The sequence below is a fragment of the Oncorhynchus nerka genome, linkage group LG10 (assembly GCF_034236695.1).
Source record: "Oncorhynchus nerka isolate Pitt River linkage group LG10, Oner_Uvic_2.0, whole genome shotgun sequence".
Classification (NCBI taxonomy): Eukaryota; Metazoa; Chordata; class Actinopteri; order Salmoniformes; family Salmonidae; genus Oncorhynchus; species Oncorhynchus nerka.
In genome coordinates this window covers 91,865,298-91,885,227 of record NC_088405.1, presented here as the reverse complement: position 1 = coordinate 91,885,227, position 19,930 = coordinate 91,865,298, and the positions used below count along the sequence as shown (strand labels likewise).

At 42.7% G+C, this 19,930-nt stretch overlaps 1 protein-coding gene and 1 pseudogene across 4 annotated transcripts; both read left to right on the top strand.

The window, feature by feature from the left end:
- Positions 1-5,948: 5,948 nt before the first annotated feature.
- On the top strand, positions 5,949-14,438 carry LOC115136154 (heterogeneous nuclear ribonucleoprotein H-like). 4 transcript variants are annotated; one of them, XM_029671662.2, is made up of 11 exons: positions 5,949-6,056; positions 8,492-8,603; positions 8,711-8,866; positions 9,001-9,144; positions 9,734-9,872; positions 10,848-11,035; positions 11,257-11,363; positions 11,442-11,577; positions 11,712-11,795; positions 11,945-12,040; positions 13,756-14,438. In XM_029671662.2, exons 2-11 carry the CDS (start codon positions 8,519-8,521, stop codon positions 13,845-13,847), a joined length of 1,227 nt encoding a protein of 408 aa, XP_029527522.1. In that variant the 5' UTR covers positions 5,949-6,056; positions 8,492-8,518; the 3' UTR covers positions 13,848-14,438. The 4 variants fall into 4 exon arrangements, with proteins under 4 accessions (XP_029527522.1, XP_029527520.1, XP_029527523.1 ...); XM_029671660.2 differs by having other exon boundaries at positions 10,848-11,044; XM_029671663.2 differs by having other exon boundaries at positions 10,848-11,044; positions 13,752-13,840.
- An 82-nt stretch (positions 14,439-14,520) lies between these two features.
- Positions 14,521-18,738, top strand: LOC115136169 (proheparin-binding EGF-like growth factor; annotated as a pseudogene).
- Positions 18,739-19,930: the final 1,192 nt, after the last annotated feature.

The window sequence follows — 19,930 nt, the reverse complement described above, 5'->3', positions numbered from 1 at the left end:
TACGTTTCACCGAGTTGTGACTGAACGACGACATTAAGAACATACAGCTGGCAGGTTAAACACTCTATCGGCAGGATAGAACAGCAGCCTCTGGTAAAGACACGAGGCGGGAGCCTATTCATATAAGTAAATAACAGCTGGTGCATGTCATGATAAGCTGTAGACCACACTTCCTACCTAGAGAGTTTTCATCTGTATTTTTCGTAGCTGTCTACATACCACCACACACCGATGCTGGCATCTAAAACCGCACTCAATGAGCTGCATACCGCCATAAGCTAACAGGAAAACGCTCACCCAGCTCCTAGTAGCTGGGGACTAATAATAATACAGGGACACTTAAATCCGTTTTACCTCATTTCTATCAGCATGTTAAATGTGCAACCAGAGGGGGGGAAAACTCTGGACCACTTTTACTCCACACACAGAGACGTATAAAAAGCTCTCCCTCGCCCTCCATTTGGCAAATCTGACCATAATTCTATCCTCCTGATTCCTGCTTACAAGCAAAAAAATTGAAGCAGGTATCACCCGTGGCTAGATTTTTTTTTAAAAAGGTCAGAGGAAGCAGATGCTAAGCTACAGGACTGTTTTGCTAGCCCAGTCTGGAACATGTTCCGGGATTCCTCCGATGGCATTGAGGAGTACACCACATCAGTCATTGGCTTCATCAATAAGTGCATCGAAGACGTCGTCCCCACAGTGACCGTACGTACATACCCCAATCAGAAGCCATGGATTACAGGCAACATCCGCACTGAGCTAAAGGCTAGAGCTACCGCTTTCAAGGAGCGGGAATCTAACCGGAAGCTTATAAGAAATCTCGCTATGCCCTCCGACAAACCGTCAATACAGGACTAAGATCGAGTCGTACCACACCGGCTCTGACGCTCGTCGGATGTGGCAGGGCTTGCAAACCATTAAACACTATAAAGGGAAGCACAGCCGAGTGCTGCCCAGTGACACGAGCCTACCAGACGAGCTAAACTACTTCTATGCTCGATTTGAGGGAAATATCACTGAAACATGCATGAAAGCACCAGCTGTTCCGGAAGACTGTGTGATCACGCTCTCCGCAGCCGATGTGAGTATAACCTTTAAACAGGTCAACATTCACAAGGCCGCAAGGCCAGACGGATTACCAGGAGGTGTACTGCGAGCATGCGCTGACCAACTAGCAAGTGTCTTCACTGACATTTTCAACCTCTCCCTGTCCGAGTCTGTAAGACCACCATAGTCCCTGTGCCCAAGAACACTAAGGTAACCTGCCTAAATGACTACCAACACGTAGCACTCACGTCTGTAGCCATGAAGTGCTTTGAAAGGCTGGTGATGGCTCACATTAACACCATCATCCCAGAAACCCTAGACCCACTCCAATTTGCATACTGCCCCAAAAGATCCACAGATGTTGCAATATCTGTTGCACTCCACACCACCCTTTCCCACCTGGACAAAAGGAACACCTATGTGAGAATGCTATTCATTGACTACAGCTCAGCGTTCAACACCATAGTGCCCTCAAAGCTCATCGATAAGCTAAGGACCCTGGGACTAAACACCTCCCTCTGCAACTGGATCCTGGACTTCCTGACGGGCCGCCCCCAGGTGGTGAGGGTAGATAACAACACATCCGCCACGCTGATCCTCAACACAGGGACCCCTCCTGTATTCCCTGTTCACTCATGGCTGCACGGCCAGGCACAACTCCAACACCATCATTAAATTTGCCGATGACACAACAGTGGTAGGCCTGATCACCGACAACGACGAGACAGCCTATAGGAAGGAGATCAGAGACCTGGCCGTGTGGTGACAGGACAACAACCTCTCTATCAATGTTATCAAGACAAAGGAGATGATTGTGGACTACAGGAAAAAGAGGACTGAGCACGCCCCCATTCTCATTGACGGGGCTGCAATAGAGCTGGTTGAGAGCTTCAAGTTCCTTGATGTCCATGTAACAGTATAACTTTAGACCGTCCCCTCGCCCATACCCGGGCGCGAACCAGGGACCCTCTGCACACATCAACAACAGTCACCCACGAAGCATTGTTACCCATCGCTCCACAAAAGCCGCGGCCCTTGCAGTGCAAGGGGAACTACTACTTCAAGGTCTCAGAGCAAGTGACGTCACCGATTGAAACGCTATTTAGCGTGAACACCGCTAACTAAGCTAGCCATTTCACATCCATTACATCCACATCACCAACAAACTAAAATGGTCCAAGCACACTAAGACAGCCATGAAGAGGGCACAACAAAACCTATTCTAAACAGCTTCTACCCCCAAGCCATAAGACTCCTGAACATCTAGTCAAATGGCTACCCAGACTATTTGCAGTGCCCCCCCTCTTTACATTACTGCTACTCTGTGTTGTCATCTATGTATAGTCACTTTAATAACTCCACCTACGTGAACATACTACCTCAACTAACCGGTGCACCTGCACATGGACTCTGTACCGGTACCCCCTGTATATAGTCTCGCTATTGTTATTTTACTGTTGCTCTTTAGTTACTTGTTACTTTTATCTCTTATTCTTATCCGTATTTTTTTAAACTGCATTGTTGGTTAGGGGCTCGTAAGTAAGCATTTCACTGTAAGTATTGTTTCACTGTTGTATTTGGCGCATGTGACGAATAACATTTGATGTGATTTGATTTGAAAGGTCAGAAACTGTCAGCTGTGGTCAAATTCACCTACCTTGGTAGCGGAATTTATTGCGGTGTTCACACAGACAATGAAACAAACATCAGGATCGCCAAGGCTAGTGCAGCCTTTGGCCGTCTGTGAGATTTGGTGTGGGAAAGGACAGGCATCAAACTGGAAACAAAACGGTTTACCAGGCAGTCACATTACCGACCCTTTCTTATGGCTGAAAATCCTGTCTACCAGTCTACGAACGCTATGCCAGAAAAACTAAGTCACTTTCACCTGAACTGTTTGAGGAAGCTCCCGAGGATCAAGTGGCAGGACAGAATCTCAGACACTGTAGTCCTCAACGGTGCCGACATGATGAGCAGTCCCACACTGCTTATGAAAGCACAGCTCAGATGGACGAGCCATGTGACCAGGATGTCTGTATCCATCTGCCTAAGCAGATAATTTCTCAGTCATTTCTCAGATTTATCTCACATGAATTTCCTACGTGGAAAGCGATTAGACCTCGTTTCATTGGGCGAATTAGTTTTGCATTGCCCAGTGCCCATTGATCCAAAAGTGAAATTCCTACCCACCCGGAGTACTGGAAGATGCAAAATTAACTTGCCCAGTAATTCATGATGTAATGAATTAGAAGTCTAAAGTTTGGGCAAAAGCAGTCCCCCTGTTCAAGCCCAACTCCTGCTGGTCCCCACTGCCTATCAGTCTGACCACTATATATATATATATACATGTACAGTGGGGAGAACAAGTATTTGATACACTGCCGAAACAGGTGCAGTTAATACAGTTAATGAGTGGAGACCAGGAGGGCTTCTTAAAGAAAAACTAACAGGTCTGTGAGAGCCGGAATTCTTACTGGTTGTAGGGGTGATCAAGTACTTATGTCATGCAATAAAATGCAAATGAATTACTTAAAATCATACAATGTGATAAAAATTACAGACCTCTACATGCTTTGTAAGTAGGAAAACTTGCAAAATCGGCAGTGTATCAAATACTTGTTCTCCCCACTGTATATATGGAAAACCATCCTATTATTGAGTGGATATAATGTAATGTGGATTTAACAGGTGACATCAGTAAGGGAGCGTAGCTTTCACCTGTATTCACCTGGTCAGTCTGTGTCATGGAAAGAAAGGGAAGGGAGAGGGGATATCTAGTCAGTTGAGTGGATATAATGTAATGTGGATTTAACAGGTGACATCAGTAAGGGAGCGTAGCTTTCACCTGTATTCACCTGGTCAGTCTGTGTCATGGAAAGAAAGGGAAGGGAGAGGGGATATCTAGTCAGTTGAGTGGATATAATGTAAAGTGGATTTAACAGGTGACATCAATAAGGGAGCGTAGCTTTCACCTGTATTCACCTGGTCAGTCTGTGTCATGGAAAGAAAGGGAAAGGAAAGGGGATATCTAGTCAGTTGTACTACTGAATGCATTCATCTGAAATGTGTCTTCTGCATTTAACCCAACCCCTCTGAATCAGAGCATGTGTTCTTAATGATTTGCATTTAACCCAACCCCTCTGAATCAGAGCATGTGTTCTTAATGATCTGCATTTAACCCAACCCCTCTGAATCAGAGCATGTGTTCTTAATGATCTGCATTTAACCCAACCCCTCTGAATCAGAGCATGTGTTCTTAATGATCTGCATTTAACCCAACCCCTCTGAATCAGAGCATGTGTTCTTAATGATTTGCATTTAACCCAACCCCCAACCCCTCTGAATCAGAGCATGTGTTCTTAATGATTTGCATTTAACCCAACCCTGAATCAGAGCATGTGTTCTTAATGAATTTAACCCAACCCCTCTGAATCAGCATGTGTTCTTAATGATTTGCATTTAACAGAGCATGTGTTCTTAATGATCTGCAACCCCCCCTCTGAATCAGAGCATGTGTTCTTAATGATTTGCATTTAACCCAACCCCTCTGAATCAGAGCATGTGTTCTTAATGATCTGCATTTAACCCAACCCCTCTGAATCAGAGCATGTGTTCTTAATGATCTGCATTTAACCCAACCCCTCTGAATCAGAGCATGTGTTCTTAATGATCTGCATTTAACCCAACCCCTCTGAATCAGAGCATGTGTTCTTAATGATTTGCATTTAACCCAACCCCTCTGAATCAGAGCATGTGTTCTTAATGATCTGCATTTAACAAAACCCCTCTGAATCAGAGCATGTGTTCTTAATGATCTGCATTTAACCCAACCCCTCTGAATCAGAGCATGTGTTCTTAATGATCTGCATTTAACCCAACCCCTCTGAATCAGAGCATGTGTTCTTAATGATTTGCATTGAATCAGAGCATGTGTTCTTAATGATCTGCATTTAACCCCCTCTGAATCAGAGCATGTGTTCTTAATGATTTGCATTTAACCCAACCCCTCTGAATCAGAGCATGTGTTCTTAATCTGCATTTAACTCTGAATCAGAGCATGTGTTCTTAATGATCTGCATTTAACCCAACCCCTCTGAATCAGAGCATGTGTTCTTAATGATCTGCATTTAACCCAACCCCTCTGAATCAGAGCATGTGTTCTTAATGATTTGTATACTCAGTGTAAATTAATAAATTGTATTTGTGCATATTCAAACAAATTATACAATCTTATGAAGCCATTTGCCAAAGACCTAAAAACCCAAAGAAAGCAAATGGCATCGGAGGCAAGGAAACGCTTTCTAGGGAAAGAAGGAATCTCCAGAGAAATCAGACATAGTGGGGCCTTGTCATAGAGAAATCATTATATTTGTAGTTAAAAGTTATGTTTTAAATATAAGACTGGTGTTACTATTTCATTGATTTAAAAAAAAAAACTTTTAACGTGAATGTCTAATTTCACAATATGTTCATAACCATGGTTATCAACTGCACAGCAGAAACTAAACATAAATCACAGATCATAGATAAATAGTTGTGGTAGCAACTGCAGAGAACTACTTGGGTGTACGAGATTTCACTGCAGATGAGTTTCAATGTGTGTTGAACAATATTGTCCCGTCCTCCCAGGCAGCCGGCCTGCTGTAGGATCAGATAGGGCCAAGAAGTGGGATAGTGGTGAGGTAGGGTTGGTTATTTGGTAGGGCAATTTTTCTTTCCATTTCCCCGTCCTATTTCCCTTCCCTTTTGTGTCACATAGTGTAATTAATTCATACACCAGAACAGTAGGCGGAAGCACAGGGCTAGATAAGATAAATAGATTAATAGGGAGTCCTCACACTCCATTACAGTAGGTGGCGGTGTACGCACCTTTCAGTTGGTTGCGATCAGCCAATACAAATTCAAAGAAGAAGAACTTCGCAATCTTTGTTTTGCGGTTCCGGCTTTGTAGGATCTCTAGCCCAGACAGGAGCCACGCCGTACACACGACTACAAAAGACAGCAAGGTATTTTCATTTTGGTGGTCGCATTCTATTAAAGCCGAAATGTTAGTTAACTCAGGTTTCAAGTATAATCATTTATAATTTATAATTGCAGACTGATCTCGATTAATGAACGGGTCGCTTGCTAAGCCATGGGAGTCTTGAGGCCTGCGACGTCTTTGTCTGCGTGCGGATAGCATGCTTTGTGTAGCTAGCTAGAAAACCACCAACATTGTTGCTGGTTTTGTAAATGTATGATTCAGGCATTTACTCGCTAACTAATAACATACGTGCAAGATAATGATAAGTCTAAATTCATAATCTAACTAGCTATCTAAGGTTACCTACTTATTAATTAAAATGTTAACTAGCTAGCTAACGTCAGCTAAATACAACCTCACATTGGCTCTTTTTTTTTTAGGCCAGCCAGAGATTGATATAAGAGCAGCCCATCCAAATAAAATATGACTGTTTAGCTAGCAACTCAAATAGCCATGCCATTGGTACAGGAGTTTAATAGACTCTGGTGTAAAATATGATGTATTACAGTAAGCCTATCTAGTAACGTTAGCTTTGCTAGTGATTTCCCGGGGTCTGATTTGAAGAAGATGTGGTGAGCTCTGGCTTTACCTCCCAAAATGGCTCCCGCCTGACCCGTTTATTCTCCTTGATAGTCAGCTGTGGTTTCAGCAAAGTCCCACACTCTTGCGAGATGGACAAACATTTTATACTTTCGAGAACGCTATATCATGTTCCTTTTTAATATGGCCAGTTATCGTTAAATCTGCAATAGGATACTTTTGGGCGAATGGACCAAATTCACATAGAAGTGTGTTTTGTCATTCTCATTAAACAAGCGTAAGAAGCGGTAGATGTGTTCTATTTGCATTATTTCTATGCTTCCCTTTAAATTTAATTTGCGCATGTTTTACTTTCGTTTTTGTACACCGACTGAAAATACAATATGTTTGGTTATGGAAAAGAGATTAAAACAGCGGTTTAGATGGAACAATGATTCTCTACAGTATACTTGTTTTGTCACCATAAACTGAAATTAAGCTTACTATTATAATTTTAGCAACCAGGAAATGGCGGGGTGATTTCTCCATAGTGCATCTTTAATAAATGCTAGTTACCCATCTAGATGCACTGACTGTATTGCACTGGCATGCTAGATTAAGTTGCGGGTCATTTATTTCTGATCGATGGTTGTGGGCCAGAACTAATACTGATATTATTTGTACACTGCAAATTGTCCACAATTTAGCACAAAAACACATTTTATTTGTAAATAACAATTGCATACATTAATTACACTGCAACACCATTTAAAAAAAACGTTTTATTTAACTAGGCAAGTCAGTTAAGAACAAATTATTATTTACAATGACGGCCTCCTGCAGGGACAGGGCCTGGGATTTAAAATAAATACAATATAAATATAGGACAAAACACACATCACAACATAAAGAGAGACCTAAGACAGCAACACAGCATGGTAGCAACAAGACAGCATGGTAGCAACACAGCATGGTAGCAACACAGCATGGTAGCAACAAGACAGCATGGTAGCAACACAGCATGGTAGCAACACAGCATGGTAGCAACAAGACAGCATGGTAGCAACAAGACAGCATGGTAGCAACAAGACAGCATGGTAGCAACAAGACAGCATGGTAGCAACAAGACAGCATGGTAGCAGCACAGCATGGTAGCAACAAGACAGCATGGTAGCAACAAGACAGCATGGTAGCAACACAGCATGGTAGCAGCACAGCATGGTAGCAGCACAGCATGGTAGCAACAAGACAGCATGGTAGCAACAAGACAGCATGGTAGCAACAAGACAGCATGGTAGCAACACAGCATGGTAGCAACAAGACAGCATGGTAGCAACAAGACAGCATGGTAGCAAGACAGCATGGTAGCAGCACAGCATGGTAGCAACAAGACAGCATGGTAGCAACAAGACAGCATGGTAGCAACAAGACAGCATGGTAGCAACAAGACAGCATGGTAGCAACAAGACAGCATGGTAGCAACAAGACAGCATGGTAGCAACAACACAGCATGGTGGCAGCAACACAGCATGGTAGCAACAACACAGCATGGTAGCAACACAGCATGGTAGCAACAACACAGCATGGTAGCAACAACACAGCATGGTAGCAACACAGCATGGTAGCAACACAAAACATGGTACAAACTTTATTGGGCACAGACAACAGCACAAAGGGCAAGAAGGTAGAGACAACAAAGCAGCCACAAGATCACATGTCTTTTATTTTTATTTGTGGGAATACCTGGGAACAGATTTGGCAATATATGTTTTTTTTATACCCAAAACAAACAACTGCCAGAGGGGCATAAAAAATCCCTTGCTGGTATGTTTTGGCCCGAGGGCAGCTTGTTGCCTGATCCCTGATGTATAGTAGCTTACTTTGACTGTCTCTCTCAAGCCAGGGCTGACGGATCATAAAATAACCATGGCAGATGGAGAGGGATTTGTGGTGCGTATTCGTGGCCTTCCCTGGTCTTGCGCTGTGGATGAAGTGGCAAGATTTTTCTCTGGTAAAAAAAAAACAGTGCTCCTTATTTTTTCTCCCCCTAATAAAAACAAAGACTGTAAGTATATCGTACGTTTTTCAGGTGACTAAATTAGTGCAATAATATTCCAGATTGTAAAGTTGCAAACAATGGGACAAGCATCCATTTCACCTACACTCGTGAGGGTAGGCCTAGCGGCGAGGCCTTCGTAGAGCTGGAGTCAGAGGACGACCTCAAGATTGCTGTCAAGAAAGACCGAGAGACCCTGGGTCACCGATATGTGGAAGGTATTCATTAATTTGGTTTGTCTTCTGATTCCGATAGTATCTTGAATTATGATTATCTTCAAGGTGATTGTGCCAACAGGTTCTGATATGAGATTAGATGCTAAAGAATCCCCGTGTTCTGTTTTCTGTCTCAGTATTCAAGTCGAACAACGTGGAGATGGACTGGGTCATGAAGCACACCGGTCCAAACAGCCCAGAGACTGAGGGGGACGGGCTTGTGAGGCTGCGTGGCCTTCCCTTCGGCTGTAGCAAGGAGGAGATCGTCCAGTTCTTCTTAGGTGTGTTTGTTGCCCTTTGTCCTCCAGTCCAATTAAGATTATTACCCTCAGTTGATATCAACATAGCTTTGAAAATACACTGCCTGTAGTTCTAGACTTGGCTGAAGGAAAATTCTTATCTTAATGGCCTCTTGACATTTAATTGGGATCTGATCTCTGATATGACGTCACTATGATAGTCCCATCAGACCTGATACTTAAGTCGAGCCTAGATGGATACTTCTGTTTTGGATGAATCTTACATTAGTCGTCCACTCAACAATAGCACCACTCCTATTAATTGGTGCAAACAAGCACTAACTTCATTTCTCCCTGCTATTCTATGGCTCCCTTTTTATTTTGTTTTATGTTCCCAAAACGAAGTACAAAATACAGTAAGTAAATAAATTATCCAAATGCTGACAGTCATCTGGCACGCTGTTCATACGGTTCTTCTTTTTCATAGGGTTCTCATGTCTGATGTGTTTTTTCCCCGTTTCTTTTCTTTTCATTTTGTTATTTTTGAAGAAAAAGAGCAACAACTCTGTGAATGGGCATGTGATTTAATATGTCCCCCCCCCTGCTGGGGTTATCTGTCCTTGGGTTGAAGGGTTGGAAATCGTGCCAAATGGGATAACATTGCCGATGGACTTCCAGGGGAGGAGTACGGGGGAGGCCTTCGTGCAGTTTGCTTCACAGGATATAGCTGAAAAGGCTCTAAAGAAACACAAGGAAAGAATAGGGCACAGGTGGGGATGGATGGTTGGCTGGCTAAGCTGCTTTTCTTATGGTATTCACCTGTTACCACAATCGTCTTCTGTGGTAATGACACATGCCAAGAACCTGCACATGCTACAAGGACCATTCATACATGTATCCATTTCAGATCATCGCCCCCCCCCATAGTCTCTTCGAATTCAGAGACGCACCTCGTATTTTTGGGCCAAAACACACTTTAGTGCGGAGTGATTGTCCTGGGCTTGGGTTTTTGATTGACTTCCACTCAAAAGTGTCAGGAAACACCTTTTGTACTGTAGATGGAGAATTCAGAATATATATCACTAAACTGGGCCAGAAACAAATCAAATGCTTTTCATCTACCCGCCCCCCCCACAAATCTAGTTAATTTAGAATTTAATTTAAATGCGTTCTCTAAAAATGGCACCTTGACACCATGGTGTTTTTGCCCAAGATGGTACCAGTTTTCACTCTGCACTAATCCACAGGCCCTCATGGCACACAGATGTAACTGAGACCCAGTCTTCCTTGGGCCATGGATTCTGCAGTCACAAGGAAAGCTTTGATTTTCTGGGCTCAATAATGGCATTTATTTATTAATTGCATAATGGCAACACTGACAGTGTGCTTCTCTATGGTTCTTTTGAGTAACCATAAGAAAAGGTAATTTTTCTGGATTTCCCAGTGATAGTTTATGAAAACAGCAACAGGAAAATATCTGTAGCATTCAGTGGCTGTATGTCACTAACCCTAACAAGAGAAACCTCAATGTTCAGTCAGTGAAGGCCACAACTAATTTGAGACATTACTTCTCTTATAGATATTATGATTGACATGCATGGATGTGAGTAACAGGATGCAAATGCTACAGTCCTATGTCCTTAGTGCTGATTTTTGTTTTGCTCGTGTACAGTATTCTCTTCAATAGTCGTTAAACTATTTGGTACTAGCACCTTGGCCTAATGCTCGTCTGTGTGCCTTTTTAGGTATATTGAGATATTCAAGAGCAGCAATGCAGAGGTGCGGACGAACTACGAGCCCCCACGCAAAACCATGGGCGGCATGCAGAGACCAGGCCCCTACGACCGGCCCGGTGGTGGAGGCGGCCGTGGCTACAACGGCATGAGCCGAGGAGGCTCTTTCGACAGGATGCGTCGTGGGGGCTACGGTGGAGGTGAGGCTGGTGAGATTATAGTTCAGTTCCCTGCCATCCCTCTTCTACTTTTTCCTCTCTCTTCATGTTTCTGCTCTGTCTTTGGAAATGATGATGGGACACAGCAACATGGGAAAACGTAACATGTTTTTTTGATGTTAGAATGCAGGAGTTCTGTATATTTCTACTGTATTCGTGGGTGGGACTAATCATAAGCTTTCTAACTCTGTGCACGTCTATAGGTTCAGATCGTTATAGTGACAGTAGTTCAAGTTTTCAGAGTACGACCGGACACTGCGTGCACATGAGGGGTCTTCCTTACCGGGCTACAGAGACTGACATCTACAGTGTGAGTACCAGAACTAGTTACGTAATATACACACTCAAGTCACTGACTTGTAATGCTAATTGTTGCCCCCCTGTGTAGTTTTTCTCTCCGCTGAACCCAGTGCGTGTGCACATCGAGGTCGGGCCAGACGGGAGGGTGACTGGAGAGGCTGACGTGGAGTTTGCGACACATGAGGATGCTGTGGCTGCCATGTCGAAGGATAAAGCCAACATGCGTGAGTCTGCAGTAATTGAATGTGCTGTGTGTGGGTCATCATCACTGTTCCTGTCTGGGTAGTTGCATCCTAAACCTTTTTCTTTTATCCAATCAGGATGTTTGCCTTGTTTCACACTGCCCTCTCTTCCTCAGAGCACCGTTATGTTGAGTTGTTCCTCAACTCGACAGCAGGGGGCAGCAATGGTGGCTATGGTGGACAGATGATGGGGGCTATGGGTGAGTTTTTATGGGAAGTAGATGAAGGCATAAAAGTATATTCTGGGCCAACAGGTGTAGTTCTGTGTGCAGAATCATTTTGGCTTTAATTGTGACATGCACCATATTGTTGTACGGTATTTTATTTGACAGAGTTCTATTTTCCACAGCCAACCAATCTTCCTATGGAGGAAGCCAACAGATGAGTACTGGTTATACAGGTGGTTACAGCAGCCAGTCCGGCATGGGGGGGTACAATGATTACAGTAAGTGTCAGCTCTCTGCTGCCTGTCACAGGAGAGTTGTTACTAACATTAAGCCAGTTTCTTTCTTAAATGTATTTTTACTTACCATGTCAGATAAGAAAAATTCCTAACCTCTACATTTCGTTTACATGGCCCTATATAGTTCACGATTTGCATCACTAACCAAAATATTACATGAGGTCATATATGCTTGGAAAGTGGAGATGTCAAAGTTAACATTGCTGGAGACACATTGCCATTGTGGTGACAGCATCCCGTTTACTAGCAAGGAGATTTGTTGTGGCAAATTTAACCAGGGTTTGGAATTGCCAACGGACCTCACGATAAGATAATCATTGAGATTCTCATGATTCTATATGTATTGTGATTCCATACGGTGATTTTATTGCTCGTCATATGTCTGCTGCAGAGGGATGAGAAAGAAGCCATGATAGTTTTGATCAGTCATGGTAATAAAAAGTTCTGAAAACATATTGGCTCCCGATTTAAAAAGATGGAGAACAAGCTACAGAAGGAAAAATACTGGAGAGTTGGTGCAGGTACAGCCAACTAGTGCAAAAATACTGGAGAGTTGGTGCAGGTACAGCCAACTAGTGCAAAAATACTGGAGAGTTGGTGCAGGTACAGCCAACTAGTGCAAAAATACTGGAGAGTTGGTGCAGGTACAGCCAACTAGTGCAAAAATACTGGAGAGTTGGTGCAGGTACAGCCAACTAGCGCAAAAATACTGGAGAGTTGGTGCAGGTACAGCCAACTAGTGCAAAAATACTGGAGAGTTGGTGCAGGTACAGCCAACTAGTGCAAAAATACTGGAGAGTTGGTGCCGGTACAGCCAACTAGTGCAAAAATACTGGAGAGTTGGTGCAGGTACAGCCAACTAGCGCAAAAATACTGGAGAGTTGGTGCAGGTACAACCAACTAGTGCAAAAATAATATTGCAATATTGTCAATACAATATATCGTAAAATAATATCATTATCAACTATCAAGTGTTTTTGGTACCCCAATCCCAAAAATTAATGGTAAATAACTGAATTGTTTGCCCCCTAAAATGATTAGCTAGCCAGCTAAAATGTTTTAGTTAGCAGTCACGTCTACACTATTTTAATAACCATGTCAACAACATGGTGTCTCCAATTTTGTTGACATTTTTCCGTCCTTGAGTATCCACGTTTATCCAAGTATCCATCTTTTTTAAATGTAATTTTACCTTTTTTTTTCTCCCCAATTTCGTGGTGTCCAATTGTTTAGTAGCTACTATCTTGTCTCATCGCGAAGGTTGAAAGTCATGCGTCCTCTGATACACAACCCAACCAAGCCGCACTGCTTCTTAACACAGCGTGCATCCAGCCGCACCAATGTGTCGGAGGAATGTGTCACAGTGCACCTGGCAACCTTGGTTAGCGCGCACTGCCCGCCACAGGAGTCGCTGGTGCGCCGATGAGACAAGGATATCCCTACCGGCCTAACCCGGACGACGCTAGGCCAATTGTGCGTCGCCCCACGGACCTCCCGGTTCGCGGCCGGTTACGACGAGCCTGGGCGCGAACCCAGAGTCTCTGGTGGCACAGCTGGCGCTGCAGTACCGCGACCTTAACCACTGCGCCACCCGAGAGGTCTTGAGTATTCACTTTCTATGTATGTTTTTGCGTAGTTTGTATTGGAGAAGGTAAGTCTGCGTCGGTAATAATGCTGCTATTTCTATTTCCTGTTAGGTAATCAGAGCGGGATGAGCAGCAGTTACTATGGCAGCAGCCGTGGCTCCGTGGGCATGAATGGCGGCATGGGAGCGGGATGGGGCATGTAGGGATTCTGGGGGGGGGGGGGGGCAGCTGGGAAACTAGGTTCTTCGCTGTTGGCAGAGTATGTCATGTTTGTTTTTGCGAGTGTTAAAGATTCTGTACAGACTGGAGTGGCTCAACTCTAATGTATGAAAGATGAGGGGAGGGCATGTTTTTATCCAAGCCTTTCTTAACCTTAACTTAACTCCCTGGAGTCGGTATGTTATGTTTTTTTGTTTTTGTATTGTGAATCTGAGACCTCATGGGGTGATGGATTTCGGTTCCGCCCTAGTAATACCTGTAGTTAAAGCCTGAATGACTGGATTCTGTGTGAAGCAACGTGTGCTTTTGTAAATATGGTAATCATGACTGCTCCTCCGAGAAACATTTTCAGATCCTTTTTCATAGTTCCTATAAACTTGCTTTGAGCCGGAGGGATTTTTATAATGTTAAAGAGCATGTTGAAATAGCTTCTTTTTTCTTTTTTTTACAAACAGGATGTTCTTTTTGGTTGACTCAACTGCTAAATGTTTTAAACCATGTCATAGTTGTCTCATCCCCTCTCACTGTCTTGGTTTTGATTCTATTGGGCATCGTTAATAAACTTGTTAACATATTTTCTCTCGTCATTCCTTTTTAAAGCAATATATTTTGGGGCATTCACCACAAGCCTGTTTCCCAGACACCTAAAGGCTATTCCTGGTATAAAAAGAATGCTCATTGTCATTCTGTTAGTTCCTACTACCCCATTCTAACACTTGGTGGCACTGTTGACCTATTTAGCGAATACTTGTGCTTTGTTTTAAAATAATAATCATTCTTAACTAGGCAAGTCGGCCACATTCTTATTTACAAAATAGCCTCCAACACTACTCAACAAACTGGATGCAGTCTATCACAGTGCCATCCGTTTTGTCACCAAAGCCCCATATACTACCCACCACTGCGACCTGTACGCTCTCCTTGGCTGGCCCTCGCTTCATACTCGTCGCCAAACCCACTAGCTACAGGTTAACTACAAGACTCTGCTACGTAAAGCCCGGCCTTATCTCGGCTCGCTGGTCACCATAGCAGCACATGCTCCAGCAGGTCTATTACACTGGTCACCCCCAGGACCAATACCTCCTTTGCCTGCCTCTCCTTCCAGTTCCAATGACTGGAACGAACTGCCAAAATCTCTCAAACTGGACACACTTATCTCCCTCACCAGCTTTAAGCACCAGCTGTCAGAGCAGCTCACAGATTACTTCACCTGTACATAACCTAAGAATGACCTCAACCCCTACTGTATTTATTATGCAGCTTACACCCCAGTATTTCTACTTTGCACATTCACCTACTGCAAATCTACAATTCCAGTGTTCATAATTGCTATATTTACTTTGCCACCGTGGCCTTTTTATTGCCTTTACCTCCCTTATTTCACCTCATTTGCTCACATTGTATATAGCCTTGTTTTTGTACTGTATTATTGACTGTATGTTTGTTTTACCCCATGTGTTCTATGTGTCATACTGCTTTGCTTTATCTGGGCCAGGTCGCAATTGTAAAAGAGACCTTGTTCTCAACCTGCCTACCTGGTTAAATAAAGGTAAAATAAAATATACAAATGTACACCCCCGGACTACGCTGGGCCAATTGTGCGCTGCAAAATACCTCTTTCCTCTTCGCCGCACACTTTGGTAATAGCCCCTTAACCTACATTAGGCGCACCGGTACTGGTCGACAACGTGCCTGTCCATATGCGCGCGTTAGGCTAAATACCGTCCGTTTGATTTATTTGACATATTCTATCAACTTACATTCTCGGACAAATCAAATGTTTTTATAATAAAATAATTATAGTGATCGCTTGAGATTTGTAAATTGAAAGTCTAAAAAACGTACATTTTCTAGCACGTGCATGAATAGGTAGGTAGGTATACACTGAAGGCTTCCTTTAGAGGATAGGCAGGTACAATTGGATAACCTGCCGTCGTCCCTGGCTTGCTGCTGGACTGATCATCACACTGGAGGCTACGGAATGTCCAAAATAATGACAGGATGTCCTCTCATTGAATACTAGGCATAGCCAATATATTATCTGCCATGAAATCCACACTACAGTATAGGTTCTTCCTCTATTGAAAGGTGTGGCCATGAATCATTGGGAGGCAACATACATAATTGCACCAGTAGGAAACAGTTCTTTTCCAACTGTGCGCCCAAAGCAGTAGACTGGGATACAGAGGTCACAAGCAGAGAAGCAGCGACACCTTTAGCTTACTGGACACGTTTAACTCGGAATAGATCGTACCGTGGAATTTATATCAAAAGGATTTACGCCTCGTTCTGAGTGTATTTTCGCTAACTCAAAAGAAAAACAGCGATGAATATTTATCTCAGATTTGCCCTTTTTATCGTTTATGGATCAGGTGAGTGAGTCGGGACCAATGACTTGGTCTGCACTTAAAACAATGTTGTGACAATGTTGCAGCGATTTGTTTATAGGGGTATATTATACAGGCTCGCCCAGCCGTTCTAACAATGTATAGAATAATTATATCTTTAGGAATATATAATATGCAATATATTAACATTTATAGTATGTTTTAAGATGTATAGCCTAATATGTCAAACTCTTTAAAGTGTCAATGAACTGTAGTCGGAGCATGTTTCCTCTCTCTCTCTTGCTATCGCTCGGGAGGAATTGTCCTACTTTGTGTGGCTGCATTCAATCTCATGTAAATAAAGTTTCCTATGTGTGTCTCCAGTGTCTTTCAGGATATCAAGTGGTACCTCTGCCAATACCATTGACAGGCACGGGGATAAGTCTCCTGTCCAATTAGCTGTGGTCAGTCTCCTCCACAATGATAAGGAAATAAGAGACAACCAGCTAGAATATGACGAGGAGGTATACTACTATGAACATGGTGATGAGGACTATCTGTCTGGCGATTATGAAATGGACTTTCCAAAAGGTACAGTAGTTTACCAGTAGTTTATTTCTAGGTATTCATCAGCCCTTCCAGTCTAGAATGTTTTCAAAGATTCACGTTTTGCATATGGAATGTTTAAAAAGGAACCTATTTATACAATGTATCTTATATCTCTGAATCCCAATTATTTGTTGTTGATAAATGTATTGTTCCGATCTTCCTCTCATCTCCAGTGGCATTTTCCACCAAGTCGAAAGATCTCCCGTGGCTCCTTACACAGACAGGACAAGGGAGGGCAAGAGAAAAGGAAAGGGTAAGAAGAGGAACCCCTGTCTGAGGAAGTATAAAGACTACTGCATTCATGGGGTCTGCCAATACCTGAGAGAACTACGAGAGCCATCCTGCATGTGAGCCCCGTCCTCTCATTCAGCACCATATCTGTATTTTGTTAGACACTTATTGTGTATGTATGTATGTATGTATGTATGTATGTATGTATGTGTGTGTGTGTGTGTGTGTGTGTGTGTCCAAACTCAAGTCACTGTATTTCTTTGTAGATGTTTGCTTGGATACTCTGGTGAGCGATGTCACCTTTTCACCCTGCCAGTCACAAAGGAAGCAGAAGTCTACAACAGGACAATAGCACTGGCTGTGGTGGCAGTGGTTGTGTCCTTTCTGTGTCTGACAGTCATCGCCATATTAATGGCCATCAGGTCAGTGTGCCTCCGAGCTTGTTTTTCTGTCTTTTGGAAAGGTTTGAGATGTTTCAGGATCACCAACTTGCCTCTGTCCTGTCCATGAATAACACATATTGTTTTCCTCCTTTGTCATATCAGGTATCATAAGCAAGGTCAATACAACCTTGAAAATGAGAAGGTCAAGCTTGAGGTGGTCGCATATCCTTGAGAATTTAGTGACAGAGTGAGTGTCTTTCTATTGCATAATGATTCATGACCCCGTACTGTTTTTTTGTTGTTGTCTGAGGCATTGTCATAAAGTGAAGTAAATAGGTGGTTGCTTATTGTTTCTCCATGTGCTCTATTCCAGCTAGGAGGATGACAATTCTACCTCAGTTCATTTTAAGATGAAGTTCATCCCCAAGAGGAACCTGTGGCGATGTAGGGGGAGATGGATTATGTTTACCACGTAGGACACCAGCCCGGCATGGTCTGACAGACCTCCTGAAAGACAGTCTGGATAGCAAACCATGATTATATGCGTGGGCCATTTCCCAATTGGAACAGAACTCTCCATTAACTAATTGGGGCACACTAACTTGACTGAAGTCATTTGACATGACACGGAGGAATTAAAACAGGCCGAGGAGAGAATTTAGATTGTTGTCAGTTGGTGTCACTACCAACGTGCCGCTCATCCCTCAAGCTATCTGACGTACAGTATGACAATAGGGAATTTATTGTGGGCTCTCAGCTGTGTGGAGTTTTCCTTCTCCATCTGAAATGTTCCATTAGGTCTTTGTATGAGGTTTTTATCAGAATTTCTTATTGTAGTATTGGTGTATTGTATCAATCAGTCCTTTAACTAATGTATTTATTTAATACTTAAGCGGTACTTATTCAGATTTGTACTTGCTTTTTTTATGTTCAGAGTGCACTGGCAGTTTGTTTGTATGCTTCTGTATTCTGTCAAATTTATGTTAATATGTATTTATAGTGTAAAACAACATGCTGCTCATGTTTTGATCTAACATTTTTGGTTATACCAAAAATAATAAACCTATAAAAAAAATATTTTAAAAATGCAGAAGAAATTCTGAAGGTGAAAGAGCATTCATTATGTACTTCCTTCTATTTCACTGATTGATAGAGTGAGGATTGGACCATCAATGATGCTAGAAATTAAACGTTTCGGGAAAAAAATAGAGGAATAAGGACAGAGTTTGATGTAAACTGCAATTTGATGAAACATCAACTTGAGAAATGTTTTCAGAATGAAAATGGCAAAAAAAATAAAACACAGCTTTTCACAGTCAAATTTACAGGTAGTTCTCATTCTTGTAATTCCTTGTTTTATTTTCTTTACTGATGATGAAGTTATATGGGGTTTGCAAAACACTGTTTTTACCTACACTCTTTCTGTTCCGATCATGTTTACCAGTCACTGGAGATACTCTGGGAACATTGTGTGCTATGATAATAGAGAGTTTGTGTGGTTTTAACCACTGGCGCCATTTCGGTTGACGGTCAGTAAACCCCCTGGGAAGCACTTCCTGCAGTGGTAAAACGAATCTCTCCATTTAGGTATGATATCACAAATCAAATGTATTTATATAGCCCTTCGTACATCAGCTGATATCACAAAGTGCTGTATAGAAACCCAGCCTAAAACCCCAAACAGCAAGCAATGCAGGTGTAGAAGCACGGTGGCTAAGGAAAAACTCCCTAGAAAGGCCAAAACCTAGGAAAGAAACCTGAGAGGAACCAGGCTATGAGGGGTGGCCAGTCCTCTTCTGGCTGTGCCGGGTGGAGATTATAACAGAACATGGCCAAGATGTTCAAATGTTCATAAATGACCAGCATGGTCAAATAATCAGGCTTGGTAAACACATTCTACAGTGACCATCTGTAGTTCAAATACTATAGGTATAGGGGATAGCTGACTGATAAACAAAGTCAAAGATCAGTGGAATGACCAGCTTCCCTATTTTTTTACCCGAACATTTCGATGAATGCAATAATAATCATTTGGTGGCTGCTTATGTTTGTCCTATTTCACACATGTAAAAGTGTGTATTAATTAATACACCTAAACTGGGACATGTTTAACACAACCGGCCATCCTACAATCCACGCTTGATGCCCTCAATCTCACACAAATTATCAATGAACCAACCAGGTACAACTCCAAATCTGTAAACACGGGCACCCTCATTGATGTCATCCTAACTAACTCGCCCTCCAAATACACCTCTGCTGTTTTCAATCAAGATCTCAGCGATCACTGCCTCATTGCCTGAATCCGTAATGGGTCTGCGACCAAACGACCACCCCTTATCACTGTCAAACGCTCCCTAAAACACTTCTGCGAGGAGGCCTTTCTAATCGACCTGGCCGGGGTATCCTGGAATGACATTGACCTCATCCCGTCAGTAGATGATGCCTGGCTATTCTTTAAAAGTGCCTTCCTCACCATCTTAAATAAGCATGCCCATTCAAAAAATGTAGAACTAG

What these genes read in the sequence shown, in the direction of transcription:
- LOC115136154 (XM_029671660.2), top strand. Translation starts at nt 8,519, where the DNA reads ATGGCAGATGGAGAGGGATTTGTGGTGCGTATTCGTGGCCTTCCCTGG. An exon ending in GGGTCACCGATATGTGGAAG is followed by an intron (nt 8,867 to 9,000) that starts GTATTCATTAAT and finishes TTTCTGTCTCAG; the next exon opens with TATTCAAGTCGAACAACGTG. An exon ending in GATCGTCCAGTTCTTCTTAG is followed by an intron (nt 9,145 to 9,733) that starts GTGTGTTTGTTG and finishes CTTGGGTTGAAG; the next exon opens with GGTTGGAAATCGTGCCAAAT.